General features: G+C 47.8%; 1 protein-coding gene across 1 annotated transcript in view; it reads left to right on the top strand.

Annotated features, from left to right (window-relative positions):
- The first annotated feature begins 10,899 nt into the window (after positions 1-10,899).
- The window catches only part of TBC1D10A (TBC1 domain family member 10A), a 47,003-nt gene continuing 42,760 nt past the window's right edge, over positions 10,900-15,142 (top strand). The window contains exon 1 of the mRNA XM_049788823.1: positions 10,900-11,138. Coding sequence (XP_049644780.1) covers positions 10,912-11,138 — 227 coding nt within the window. The 5' untranslated portion in view covers positions 10,900-10,911. The remainder of the gene's footprint in view (positions 11,139-15,142) is intronic.

Consider the following 15,142-nt stretch of genomic DNA (forward strand, 5'->3'; position numbering starts at 1 on the left):
CTGGGTTTGGAAGGATTGCTGTATTTTACCATGTAATCTCAGCTCTGCATGATTATCAAGACTTTTTGGGGGGTGGGGGTCATTTGGTGGCATTCAAGGGTGTTACTCCTGGCTCTGCTCTTAGAAATCGCTTCTGGGTCCCGGAGAGATAGCACAGTTTGCCTTGCAAGCAGCCGATCCAGGACCAAAGGTGGTTGGTTCGAGTCCCGGTGTCCCATATGGTCCCCCTTGCCTGCCAGGAGCTATTTCTGAGCAGACAGCGAGGAGTGACCCCTGAGCACTGCCGGGTGTGACCCAAAAACCAAAAAAAAAAAAAAAGAAAAGAAAAGAAATCGCTTCTGGCAGGCTCATACGGGGGACCATATGGGATGCTGGGATTCAAACCACCGTTTGGCTGCTTGCAAGGCAAACGTCTACCACTGTGCTATCTCTCCGGCCCCCCTCCATTTAATTTTTGAAACTACTCCATGAGGTATTAGCAAGGTTCAGAGAGGTGAGGTCATTGCCGAAGTCAGAACCATTATTTAACCACTACCCAACCCTCTGCCTCTTCCCCTTATCCAAATTAAAATTTTTAGTTCCAGAACAAGGTAACCCACCTAGCCCCCTTATAGTGCCAATCGTACGTCTCAACCACAAAACTATGAATTTGTGGGATTTTATTTCTCCCCTTTGGACATTTGTTTGCTAAAGATGTCTCTTAGGACAGTTTCCAGAAGAGGGCTTCATGGTTTGGGGGTCTAGAGTATACCCACTGCAAGGTGCTCCTCTAAGGCTTCAACCCCCAACAGCTGTATCATCCCAAGAGGGAACAGGACCAGGAGACAAGGGAATTGCCCATTTCAAGCTCTCCTTTCCTCTTGGGATTAACTTTGGGGGTAGAGGACCAGGGCGTAGTGTCAGGCATTCTCCATAGATCTTTCAGGCTCTCCCTGAGCAGGGCTGTGATTTGATACCAGCAATATAGTTGGGCGGAAAGGGAGTGAATGGGGCCTTTGAGCCATCCTCTAGGCACAAGCCCAGTTTCCCGGAGCTACTGAATGAACATCTGTATTGACTCATGCTACTCTACAAGGCCCATTGACCAGGGGACCTTGTGATCATTTGTGGCCACAGATCCGGCACTTGGCGTCCTTGTTTGGGACCAGTAGCATGTAGGCAGCAGCTTGCTGGGGACAAAGCTACTCACACAGCTCTTCTGGCTCGCTTTGATCCTCTGGAGTTCAACAGCCTCCTAATTTTAAATGAGAAATACCCACGCAGCAAGGACTCTGAAAGACCAACGCAGCTCTTCTTCTCTCCTTTCCTGCAGTCCACACTATCCTCACTACTTAATCAAACCATTCTGTAATGGGAAGAAATCCTATTGTGGGATTACTGAGGAAACTGGAGGGTTTCTGCTTTGAGTTGTTAAAATGCAAATTACTCAAACAAAGGACTCTGGGAGTCTAGACAGTAAGGAATTTTAATACATAGTGGCTTTGTAACTAAGGAAGCCATTAATCATTAGAACCATCCACTAGATTCTTGTCCTGAGATCAAACTCAGGGCCTCATATATCCAAGATAAGCACTCCCTTTGAACCATATCCACAGACAGACCTTTTTTACTTCCTAAAATGACTTTTTTTTTTTTTTTGGTTTTTGGGTCACACCCGGCAGTGCTCAGGGGTTATTCCTGGCTCCAGGCTCAGAAATTGCTCCTGCCAGGCACGGGGGACCATATGGGGCTCCGGGATTCGAACCGTTGACCTTCTGCATGAAAGGCAAACGCCTTACCTCCATGCTATCTCTTCGGCCCCCTAAAATGACATTCTAATACAGAATTTATGAAAAGGTTTAGGTGATATTAGAGCATATACTATGGTTTTGTTAGAGTATGTGTAAAGGGTTAGGTTAGGGTATTTGCTTTAATGAAAATTTGATAATTAGTAATTTTTATATTTAATTTTTACTTATTCCCATTGTAAGGCAAAAAAAAGTCACTCATGAGCCAGAGCAATAATAGTACAGTGAGTAGAGCATTTGCCTTGCATGTGGCTGACACGGGTTCAATCTCCAGCATCCTATGTGGTCCCTGAGCCTGCCAGGAGTAACACCTGAGCATTGCTGCGTGTGACCTAAAAAACAAATCATGAAGGGTATGCACAGTAGTCTAAGGTTATTTGTTTAGGGTTGGAGAGAAAGTTCAACAGACTTAATCACATGCTTTGCATGCAGGAGGCCCAGGTTTGATACCATACACCACAATGTAGGTGTAGAGCTCCCTTGAGCACTACTGTGAATGATACCCTTGTACTGCCAGGTGTGGCTCCAAAATAAAGTAGCTTATATATATATATATATATATATATATATATATATATATATAAGCTACTTTATATATATATATAAATATATATATATATTGTTTGGTTTTGGTTTTGGGGACCACACTCAGCAGTGCTGAGTCAGCTTACTCCTGACTTAGACTCAGGGATCACTCCTGATGCTGCTGCAAGACCATTTTGGGTGCTGGAATTGAATCCAGGTCAACTGTGTCCAAGGCAAGGGCCTTACCTGCTGTACTGTTATAGTTTTAGTCCGTCCCATAGCTATAATTTTTTTTTTTTTTTGGGAGAGTACAAACTGCGGTGCACAGGGCCCAGTTTTGGCAGTGCTCAGAGGACCGTGTGTGATGCCAGAAGTTAACTAGGTGTAAGGCTAGTTCTTTATTCCTTTATTCCTTGTACTATCTAGCCTTTGTTTATTTTGTGGTGTGTGTGTGTGTGTGTGCGTGTGTGTGTGTGTGTGTGTGTGTGTGTGTGTACCTGGTGATGCTCAGGGGTTATGGCTCTGCACTCAGGAATTACTCCTGAGATGCTGGGAATTGATCCCATGTGCAAGGCAAAACACCCTACCTGCTGTACTATCGCTCTGCCCCCATCCAGCCGTTTTATTTTGGAACCATACCCAGAAATGCTGGGAAACAAACCATCTTTCAGGTTTTGCATTTTTTAAAATATGAGTGTCAAATGTAAGATCTTAAATATTGTTTTACCTAGTTAGGAAATTTGCTCTTACTAGTCTACATTGTTTATTAAAAAAAAAGTGTAACAATTCCAGGTCCCTCTGAGCCATCTAATCCCTAAGCTGGACAGGATACACTCTTGCTCCTTATCGTATCATTACCTAGAGGATACTGTTGCATTAAGTGGAGTTCAATTAGGCCAATCAATGTTCCCTTTCCCTGAGTTCTGATAAGATCAGAATAGGCAGGTGTCCTGATGATACAGGCATGGAACAGAAGCCACCAAAAAAAATCATATGGATGCGAGGAGGAAAGTTGTCAGCCTGGATCTGGCTATCAGGGGCTCTATCTTTAGGATGAAGCAACCATAGAAAGGAAAATAAAGAGGGAAGGAAAATGGGACAGGAACCCTGATGATAGCTTTGAATTTGATGATAGCTTCTGGATCAAACTGTTCCTGAAGCTTTTTTGGGGGGGTGGGGAGTGGGTAGGTCACACCCAGCAGCGTTCAGGGGTTACTCCTGGCTCTATGCTCAGAAGTCGCTCCTGGCAGGCTCAGGGAGCCATATGGGATGCCGGGGTACGAACCATCGTCCTTCTGCATGCAAGGCAAATGCACTACCTCCATGCTATCTCTCCGGCCCTGAAGCTTATTTAACTTATGAATGTAAACTGTAAGACTCACAAAATACTGTTTGGATTTGAGTTCATTTGGGTGTGTTTCCTACCATTTGAACCAACAAATTCTGTTTTTATGGGTCTTTCCCAACCAACTGTTCCAGGGATATTGCCAGCTCTGCACAGGGGACCATATGTAGTGCCAGGGATTTTGGTTGGTCATGTGCAAGATAAATGCCTAAACCCTGTATTAGCTCTCTGACCCCTGGAATAATGTTTGCTTGTTTGTTTTTGGGTCATACCCGGTGGTGCTCGGGTTACTCCTGGCTCTGAGCTCAGAAATCACGCCTGGCAGGAATAACTCGAGCAATGCTTGTTGTGGCCAAAAGAAAACAAAAACAAAAATGCTGACAGGTTACCCGAGCACACAGAAGTTGCACTCCCTGTGATTGAAGAAAGGGGACTCCACTGGGGCCTATATAGGAGCCATAGAGGAACAGCTTCTCCATAGAGAAACAAGTATTCAGAAATGACCACAGCAGAACAAGATACCTCATCCACCCATTCCTGATATTCCTTAATGTTTTGTTTTGTTTTTAGGCCACAGCTGGTGATGGTCAGGGGTTGCTCGTGGCTCTACACTCAGAAATCACTCCTGGTGGTGCTCAGAGAATCATATGGGATACTAGGGATTGAACTGGGCTGTCCATAGGGCAAATTCCCTGCCTGCTATCACTCTGGTTCATTTCCTAATGTTTGTATTTGTTTGTTTGGTTGGTTGGTTGATTGGTTTTTGGGTCACACCCGGCAGCGCTCAGGGGTTATTCCTGGCTATTTCCTTGCTCAGAAATTGCTCCTGGCAGGCTCGGGGGACCATATGGGATGCCAGGACTCGAACCACCGTCTTTCTTTATGCAAAGCAAATGCCTTACCTCTATGCTATCTCTCCTGTCTCGTTTCCTAATGTTTTAAGCACTTTGCCTGTGTCAGTTCACAAGCCAGGGCATCTTCCTATTTTACATTCAAGTAAACAGACACAGAAAGGTTGAATGATAAGCCCACTGTCACACAGTACAAAGATAATAAAGAATGTGGGGCTAGGGGCTGGAGAGATAGCACAACAGTGTTTGCCTTGCAAGCAGCCGATCCAGGACCTAACGTGGTTGGTTCGAATCCTGGTGTCCCATATGGTCCCCCGTGCCTGCCAGGAGCTATTTCTGAGCAGATAGTCAGGAGTAATCCCTGAGCACCGCTGGGTTTGCCCCCCCCCCCAAAAAAAAAAAAGAATGTGGGGCTAGAGAGAGAGTACAAAGGCTTATGAGGCTGTTGCCTAATACGTAGCTGCCACTGTGATCCTGATTCGGATCCTGGCACCGAATATGGTTTCCCAGAACTGCCAGGTATGGCTTCTGAGCAGCCCTTCCCCTGACCAAAATAAAGAAAGGAAAAGAGAATGTGTGCAAATCTTTATGTCCTTGCATTCCTATAGGACTGGCTAAGCATCTCTCATCCTAAATGACAGGCTCCAGACCACCCAGATGTTGCACACTGTTGCTGAAGGCCTTGTGTTTGTTTTATTTGTGACACACCCAGTGATACTTGGGATCTGATCTATGTCTGGATCTGTGCTCAGAAATGAGTCCTGGAGGGGCCAGAGAGACAGCATGGAGGTAAGGCGTTTGCCTTGCATGCGGAAGGACAATTGTTTGAATCCCGGCATCCCATATGGTCCCCTAAGCTTGCCAGGAGCGATTTCTAAGCGTAGAGTCAGGAGTAACCCCTGAGCGCTGCCGGGTGTGACCCAAAAACAAACAAAGAAAAAAATGAAGTGAGTCCTGGTGGTGTTCAGTGGACCATATATGGTTCAGGAATTTGAACCTAGGCCTTCGCATGCAATGCAAGCACCGTAACCCCTGTACTATCTCTCTACACGCATGGCCTCTTAGTTTGTACTCCAGTGAACCATATCACTCTGCAGGACATTCCACTGGGTTATTTACTCACGCCTCCTCCCCTTTATTTCTCAAGCCTAACCACACAATATGCTGGATCCGCTTCTCTTTCAAGGACTTTGTACCTGCTCTCCTGCTTCTTGTGCGCTGTTTTCCAAGATCTCCCAAAGGGACGCCCTCATTTCCATCTATTTTCACACTCCGCTCCACTCTACTTTGTCTCCACAGTTTTCTGTGTTTTCTGTGTTTGTTTTGTGGGGGTTGAGGGCCATATCTGGTGATAATTCGGAGCTCCCACCTGGTTCTGAGTTTGGGGACCACTCTGAGTGCTGAGAAACACAATGAAGTACTGTTGGATTAACCTGTTTCCATCTTTTTCAGGATGTTTGTTACTTATTGGTCGGAAACACCTTTGGATGGAAGCATCCTTTGCATTGGCCTCTTACACTACCTGTTCCCCACCCCTGGGTGTAATCTTGGGCTTCCCATAAAGAGCTTGAGTTGGGCTCGAGTCTCGGGGTAAAACCGCTTGCAGTTTCAGTTTTCCACCACTGAACTATCTGCTTCTTAGGAGCAGAAGGCTTGCGTGTGGAAGTTTCTGAACCTGTTTTATCTCATTAACTGTGTGTGCATTATTTCCTGCATCAACATTTGCTTCCAGACCCAAATCCCTCATAACCCGCATGAGATTTCCACTACAAAGTGCCAGGAATTGAACCAGGGTTATCTATGAACAAGGCAAGCACTGCTGTGAACTCTTCTGCTGTATCTTTTTTTTTTTTTTGTTTTGTTTTGTTTTTGGGCCACATCTGACAAGTGCTCAGAGGTTACTCCTGGTTCTGTGCTCAGAAGTTATTCCTGGCAGGTTCTGGGGACCATGTGGGATGTCGGGGTTCAATGTCAGGTTCCTGTTTGTTCTCCTTCATTGGAATATAAACTATTGGGCTGAAAATTTATCTCATGCTCATCACAAGAGTAGTATTTGATCCATTGTAGGTTTAACAAATAAGTTAAAGAACTTTGGAAGTTGAGAAAGTCCATAAATGTAACATTTGCTTATTACTATGTACAGGAAATTTAAAGAAAGCTCACCAACTCCTCATTAATTATCCCTTCTTACAATGATTATTTTGGGCCACACCTGGATGTATACAGAGATAATTCCTGGGTCTGCACACAGAAATCATTTCTGGCAGGCTTGGGGGACCATACGGGATGCTGGGGATCAAACCTGGGTTGGCTACATGCAAGGCAAATGCCCTATCTACTGTGCTATTGCTCTGGCTCCACTAATTATCTTTTTTTGTTTTGGTTTGGTTTTTGGTCACATCTGGCGGTGCTTAGGAGTTGGTTACTCCTGGCCCTTCGCTCAGAAATCGCTCCTGGCAGGCATAGGGGACCATATAGGATGCCGGGATTCAAACCACCGTCTGTCCTGAATTGGCTGCATGCAAGGCAAACACCCTACCACTGTGCTATCTCTCTGGCCTCCAATTATTATTCTTAATTTTCTGAAAAGGAAACATGTCTGAGAAATTTAGCCAATTTTCACAGTAATACCCAGTTATTCTGGATAAAGGGTATAACCATGAAGAAACCCAAGCCATGTCCCATTGATTTAATTAGGCTAAAACTCCCCGGCTATAGACTGGTTATATTCAAGACAGTGATTTTGCATAGCCTCTGCAAACTATAAATTCCACCATGGCTGCCACTTCACATACTAGATACTTAGCATGTATTTGCACAATAGAGTCTCAGAACAAATTTTTTTTAGTATTTCTGTTTTTCAGATGAGGAAAAGAACTCAGAGAAGTGATTTACTCAAGGTTACAGATGTGAGCCGAGGCAATATTAAGTAAAAACAAAACAAAACAAAAAAACTGGAAACAAGGACATCAGAACCTTAACATGAGTTTGGTTATGTTTGACCCCAGCAGTGCTCAGAGGTCATTCCCATGTGCTGGGGGGAGGGGGTCATGTAGTGCTGAGTATTGAACCTTGGCCTCCTATATGCAAAATATGTATTCAGCATATTGAGCTATTTTTCCAGTCTGAGGCCTTAATTTGAAAAGTATCTATCACTCTGTCTTATCCCCCAAAGAAGGAGCCTTGGGTGTCAGTTCTGTTTCCTACCCCCACCTCAAATACTGCAGAAATGACCATCCCCATGACTATGTCCTAGAGCTGAGCATGTCTGAGATCTCTGCACAAAAACGATCACGTCAAAGGCCTGTGAAGATTTCATCAGGCTTAGAGCTTCGTGTCTGCTCCAGTTTTCACTCCCTTCCCACTTCTCTGGGTGAGGCCCACACCCACATGTGAATCTGGAAGCTGTGACTAAGCCTACCACTCTGTTTGGACCCCCCTGAGAAAAGGAACATCCTTTCAGATGGAGGCTTTAAGACCAAAATAGCCTGTGCCCACTCCCATGTCTGCTGTTGCTCTGTTTATGGAAAACTAAAAACCTATGGAATGTGAAGATTGCATCGTGAATTCTTCCAGAATGTATGTGCACATGGCATCAGGACAATCACTGGTAAAATCACTCAAGACTCTAAACTCCCCTAATATCAGAGCTGGCACTGGGCTCCTCAGTGGCCTATCCTAGCTCTGCAGTTCAGTCCTGGATTTTGTTTTAGTTCATTCTCTTCTTCGGGCCTATCTCCCAGGTTGCAAGAGAATGTCTGGTGACAAGATGAAAGTGACTTATAAATCATAGAGGGTCAGAGTTGTAGCGGAAAGGGCTGGAACACACACTTCGCATGTTGGAGGCCCAGTTTCAACCCCCGCACTACATAGTCCTTCAGTATCCTGAGGAACAACTCCTGAGTATATAACTAGAAGTAGCATCTTAGTACTTTGGGGTATGACTCCAAACCTGACAGATAAATGAAATAAAGTACTGGGCTGTAAAGATAGCACAGTGGTAGAGCATTTGCCTTGCACAGACAACTCTGGACAGACCTGGGTTCGAATTTGCGTATCCCATATGGTCCCCTGAGCCAGGAGAGATTTCTGATCTCAGAGCCTGTAGTAATCTCTGAGCACAGCCTGGTGTGGCCCAAAAATCCAAAAAAAAAAAAGTACTAAAACAATATGGATTAGCCTCAAAGACATTATACTATGCAAATAAAGTAACACACTAAAGGTTATGTAGTATATGATTTATTTCATTTGTATGGGATATCCAGGGGAAAAAATCTATAAAGACAAAAAATAATACTGGAGGGGCACAGCGGGTAGGGAGTTTACCTTGCATGTGGTGGACCTGGGTTTGATCCTCGGCATCCCATTTGTTCTCCTGAGCACCGCTAGGAGTGAACCTGAGTGCAGAGTCAGGAGTACTGACTGACTGAGCACTGCCAGGTGTGACCCAAAAACAAAACAAAACAACAACAACGAAAAAAGAACACTGGAGGTTGCTAGGGGCTTGGAGGAGGAGAAAGGGGAGGAGTCACAGCTAAGGAGTAGGGATTTCCTTTCTGGGTGACTGGGTGTGGCCTCCCCTCCAAAGGTGACCTAATTAGATTATGATGATGGTTGCACAACTCTCTACATCTGCAAATATGCTTAAATATTTACTTCTACAATTTAAATGGTTTTTATGGCATGTCCATTCCATTTCAGTAAAGTGGTTTTGTTTTTGTTTCGATTGATTCATTTCTTTTTTGCCACACCCACTGGTGCTCAGGGCTTACTCTGCTCTGCATTCAGGGATCACGCCGAGCCAGCTAGAGGACTATAGAGGAGAGCAGAACCTGAGACAACTCCATGCAAGGCAAGAACCCTTGCTATACTTCTTTTTTCCGTTTGATGCTCAGGGGTTACTCCTGGCTAAGCGCTCAGAAATCGCCCCTGGCTTGGGGGGACCAGATGGGACGCCGGGGGATGGAACCGTGGTCGTGATCTTTCCTTGGCTAGCGCTTGCAAGGCAGACACCTTACCTCTAGCACCACCTCGCCGGCCCCCCTTGCTATACTTCTATCTCTCCGGCCTTTCAATCAAGCTTCTTTTTAAAAAATTCTAAGATTACGGGGCTGGAGAGATAGCATAGAGGAAGGGCGTTTGCCTTGCATGCAAAAGGACGGTGGTTCGAATCCCAGCATCCCATATGTAGCCCTGAGCCTGCGAGGAGCGATTTCTGAGAATACAGCCAGGAGTAACCCCTGAGGACAGCCGGGTGTGACCTCAATCCCTCCCCCCAAGAAAAAGATTATAAGATTACAAGAGAAAGGGGCTGAGAGATAGCATGGAGGGAAGTCATTAGCCTTTCATGCAGAAGGTTGGTGGTTCGAATTCCGGCATCCCATATGGTCCCCTGAACCTGCCAGGAGTGATTTCTGAGCCTAGAGCCAGGTGTAACCCCTGAACACTGCCAGGTGTGACCCCAAAACCAAAAAAAAAAAAAGATTACAAGAGAAAGCCGGTAGGACTTGGGGGCGATGAGGGAAACCTCAATAAACGTTGGGCCATAGTTTATTTTAATTGAGTTTCCCAAGAGCTAAAATCCAAGAAGCAGGGAGCAGCTGGAGAGGGGAGAGCTTGTGAAATTTCGTATCAGGCCCGGACTTTTGAGCCCTGAGTGAAATTGAGAACCACCTGAGGCTCCTCAAAGCTTAGAAATCAATGAATGGGGGTCGGAGAGATCTCATGGAGGTAAGGCATTTGCCTTGCATGCAGAAGGTCGGTGGTTCGAATCCTGGCATCCCATATGGTCCCCTGAGCCTGCCAGGGGGCGATTTCTGAGTGTAGAGCCAGGAGGAACCCCTGAGCACTGCCGGGTGTGACCCAAAAACCTAAAAAAGAAAAAAGAAAAGAAAGAAATCAATGAATGGCTGCAGCCAGCAATAGCAATCCGCACCCAAACAAGCACCTTCAGAGGTATGATCAGGGGGCACTGAGAGAGAAAGGCCGCATTGCAATTCCCATCCCGTCCCTCTCTCCGCCTCGCCTCTCTGCAGGTGACAGGGCAGAGAGAGCCGCTGGCTCGGTCGACCCGGAAAGGCCAGAGGAGCCGGTTCAGGTGCTCCGCCTTGATGGACAGCCCGAGGTGGGCGTGGCTCCCGCGGACGGCGGCCCCGCCCCGTCGCGGCGGGCCCGTTGGCGCCAGCCCGGGGAAAGTGGGCGTGGCCCGGAGCCGGCGGCTCCCATTGGGCGCGGGGACGCTCCCTTCGGCGCTAAGCCCCGCCCCCGCCGGCGAGGCGGCCAATGGGCGCGCGACGGGGGCGGGGCTCCGGCGGCTCCGGCGGCTGAGGTGGCTGAGGTGGCCGCGGAGGCCGAGGCTGAGGCTGAGGCTGCGGCTGGGGCTGAGGCGGCGGGCGCGGCCGGGATGGCGAAGAGCCCCGGAGAGAACGGGCCGCGCGTGGCGGTGCCCGCGGCGGCTGCTGGCGGGGAGAGCCTGTCGGGCACCCGGGAGAGCCTGGCGCCCGGTCCGGACGCCGCCGCCGCCGCGGACGAGCTCAGCTCCCTGGGCTCCGACTCGGAGGCCAACGGCTTCGCCGAGCGCCGCATCGACAAGTTCGGCTTCCTCGTGGGCTCGCAGGGGGCGGAAGGCTCGTGAGTTGGCGCCGGGGTTCGCGGTGGGGGGCCTCGAGAGGGACGGGCGGCGAGACCCGCCCCCTCACCCCAAGTTCACTTCCGACCCGCGCCCCTCCCCCCGGCCAGGGGGAGGGGTGGGGAAGGCCCACGACCCCCCCACCCCGTCCCAGGGCTGGGTGACGCCCCCAGTGGGCGCCTGGTCCCAGGGGGCTGCCCCTCCCTCCCTCCCAGTGACAGGTCGACTGCATGGATCCCCCCCGTCCTGCACCCCCAAACACCCACCCACCCACCCTCGTCCCTCCTTTCAGAACAGATTTCACTCACAGACACACACACACACACACACACACACACACACACACACACACACACAGTGACCTGGCAGATATCGGGATTCGAACCAGTGACCTTCTGCATGAAACGCAAACACTTCACCTCTGCAACCAGAACAGACTTCACTGACACACACACACACACACACACACACACACTCACACACTCACACAGAACAGACTTCACTGACACACACACAGAACAGACTTCACTGTCACACACATACACACACACAGAACAGACTTCACTGACGCACAGAACAGACTTCACTGTCTCACACACATACACACACACACACACACTCACACACTCACACAGAACAGACTTCACTGACACACAGAACAGACTTCACTGTCTCACACACACACACACACACACACACACACACCCGACCCTTCCTTCACCTCTGTAACCTCTGGATACACTGCATTAGCTACAGCAGCCAGTCCCAGCTGGGCTGCATTCGAACCTCTGCCTTCCCCCTTTCCATCCTCCTACTCCCTCTTCCCCCCATGGAAGGGATAGAGGGGATAGCACGATCCTTTCGCACCCCCCCCCCCTTGGAAGCAGATTGCTCCCTGACTCCCGCAGCAACAGGTGGGTTGTGTGTGGGTCGGTAGATGAAGTCCCCATTCTCAGTTCCCCAGCAGGAACCAAGAAGACTGTCAGTCAGCTGTCCTGTACTGTAAACTGAGGATCCAGGGGGTGGGCTGGAAGATCTAGGAGGTCTCTGCTCAGAGTAACATAGATCATCTCTTTCCCCCCACCTACCCCCCCCCCAGAGCCTCCAGGCATCCAGCACAGGCTGGGAGGTACCTGGGCAGTCCTTCTCTCCAGGATGGTCAGATTTGGGCAGCCCCACTGCCTCCACTGAACGCTTCCTTCCTCTCCCTGACCTTCCTAAGAATCACAGCCCAATTCTTTGTGCCCCTTGTCTGCCCGTTGGAACAGCCCGTCTCTGCCCACAGCTTCTTAGGACTTACAGAAGGGCCTTGATTATTTTTTCAAGACCCACTGAACATAAGCAGTTTCATAAAGGTCACTTCCAGGATTTTCCTCACCCCACATTTCACATTCACCATGTCTTCTTCTCCTGTGGAGACATGTAGGTCTCCCTCTTAGGGAGAGACTTCCTACCTGTGATATCTTTCCTCAACTCTCCTCACTTGCTCATCAGACTGACTTTTCTTTTTTTGGGTTTTGGGCCACACCCGGTGACGCTCAGGGGTTACTCCTGGCTATGCGTTCAGAAATTCTCCTAGCTTGGGGGACCATATGGGACTCCAGGGGAATCCAACCGTGGTCTGTCGTAGGCTATTGCACAAGGCTCTCCGGCCCCAACATCAGACTTTTTCAGGACTCAGATCACCTCTCATTCAGAGTGCTCACTTTGATTTAATATCTTGCCACAGATTCCCACTGATTGGCTTGGAAGAATAAAAGGGGATTTAGGGCATTTTCTGAATTGAGGACCAGTTACAAAGACTCAAAACCATGGAAGGGGAGAGTGAGGAAGGAATTCTAAATTGCATTTGTGGGACCTCATACAGAAGAGCTCAGATGTGGCGGTGCATTTTAGGAGACAAGAATCGTTACTGCATACTTGTTAGGCTTGCTAACTAAATCTTGGGATCCCAGGCAGTGTGTTAGAATGGGAAAAGACCTGATTTAGGAAAATCATACTTGCAGGCTGTGTGACCTTGAACAAAATCCAGAATCTCTGGGCCTGTTTACTCACTGCAAAGGGCAACAGTAACACCTACTTTCAAGATTACTGTAGGGATGAAATGAGACCAGGTATGTGAAAGTTAGTCTAGCACACTGCCTGTTACAAGTAGTGGCCAAGAAAATGTGACTTCTTTTTCTTTCCTTCTTTCTAAAAGTCTAAGAATTGAGAGAGAAATTAGGGCCTACCTCTGGCATTTGTGGATAGAGACCCCCGTGAGAGTACCTCCCTTTGGTTGTAGTCCCCAACCAGGTAGACATGTCTTCCCACCTTCCAACCACATATTGGGTTCTGTTGGATTGTGGTTGAGATCAGATCCCAAGTCCCATTCTTTTCCTTCCTCACTTTACTTTCAGCCAACCCAAAATTTCTGTTGCCTGAAAACTTAGATGCTCCTTGTTTATATTGTGGTTCTAAAAAGCTTCAAAAGTAAGTCATTGCCCAAGGCCCTGAGTGGGGAAGTTATGGGAAGTTTCAGGGTGAACGCCCTTAACCCAGTCTCGTGGTTGAGGGCTAAGAGTCCATGTGCTATCCAGAGAAGTGAAACATTAGTACTGATGGCTGCAGTGGAAATGGTGCGAGACTCTGGCTCCAGTCTAAAGGTCTTTTTCAGTACCCTGGGTTAAAGGTTGTCTTGAGAAGGACTATTTTTGCAATTACCAGGGGATGGGGTTTGGAGAAAAAGGCAGGTCAGAAGTTACCCTGCGTAGATGACAGACTGTTGTTAGGTTCCTAGCATGAGTAGATCTTTAAATCATAGGACAAGCTGGAAGGGATTTTAAGAAATTGATCCTTTTAGCCTTTATTTATGAAGATAAGGAACTGAGGCCTAGATAAGGTAACTCATTATGGGCTGGAGAGATAGTACAGATTGGGTAGGATTCTTGGGTTCTTCCCGGCACCTCATATGGTCCCCTGAGCTCAGAGCCAGGCCTTCAGCTGGATGTGCCCCACTCGTCCCAAAATCAGCATATTAATAGCTGAATCAGGACTTGGCCTCAACCTTTCTGGCTCCCAGTTGGGTAGTTTTCACTGATAAATTCATATGACCTGTGGTCCTAGCAGAAAACCAGATGTTGGATAGGTGAAACAAAGTTCCTAGCAGAAACCTGTCTGCTCTTCTCCTAGCTCAGCATTCTTGATTCATGAGCTGTGTAGGCGGCTAACTAGGATGGCCCAGAAAGGGGAAGAGTGTGTTGTCTTACCAGTTTATTAGATTGACAAGCCAGGCTCGGGGCCAGGCTTAATCATTGTTTCTCCTTAAGACTGTAGCGAAGTAAATGCTCATTAATTATTTAATAGCTGCCATTTATTAATAGATATTTCAAGTGAGAAAGCTGATAAAAGTGACATGCTTCGCTCATTTCTGATTTCCAGCAGTAGGCTCTTTTTCATTTCTTCACCTTATTTGTCTTTTATTTTGATGTTTTTGTTTATTTTGGACTACATCCTGCAGTGTTCAGGGGCTACTCCTGACTTATGCTCTGGAGTCACTCCCGGTCGTGCAAGGGGTTGGGCAGGGAGGGTGGACAAGGGTGGGACATAGGTATTACTAGAGAATTATTCCTACATTGGCCACAGGCAAGGCAAATGCCTTGCCCCCATGCTCTGGCATTTATTTGCCTACTGAGTCTACTTTGCAGGGAAACTTGGGTGAGCCTGTCTGCCAGTAAGAGAGACAAGAAAGGCAGTCAGAGCGGCCTTGTAAATGAACTAGGCACAGATAGTGATAGTAGTAGGGTTGTCTATTTTGCCGTGACTGGAGACTGAGCTGGTTGTTGGAAGTGTTCTTTGGAGTGATGGTTACTATTCCTAAGAAGATGTTTGGGTCCCTTCTATAGCTAGAGGAGGAGGGTAGGAAGGGTACCAGTTTGATAGAGGTCTCCTGGCCTGAGGGAGAAATCTTGAGATTGATGGGGCTCTGACCTCCCACTACTCCCCATGTTATTGGTAGGGCTGGCCT

This window comes from Suncus etruscus, chromosome 15 (genome assembly GCF_024139225.1).
Source record: "Suncus etruscus isolate mSunEtr1 chromosome 15, mSunEtr1.pri.cur, whole genome shotgun sequence".
NCBI classification, from domain to species: domain Eukaryota; kingdom Metazoa; phylum Chordata; class Mammalia; order Eulipotyphla; family Soricidae; genus Suncus; species Suncus etruscus.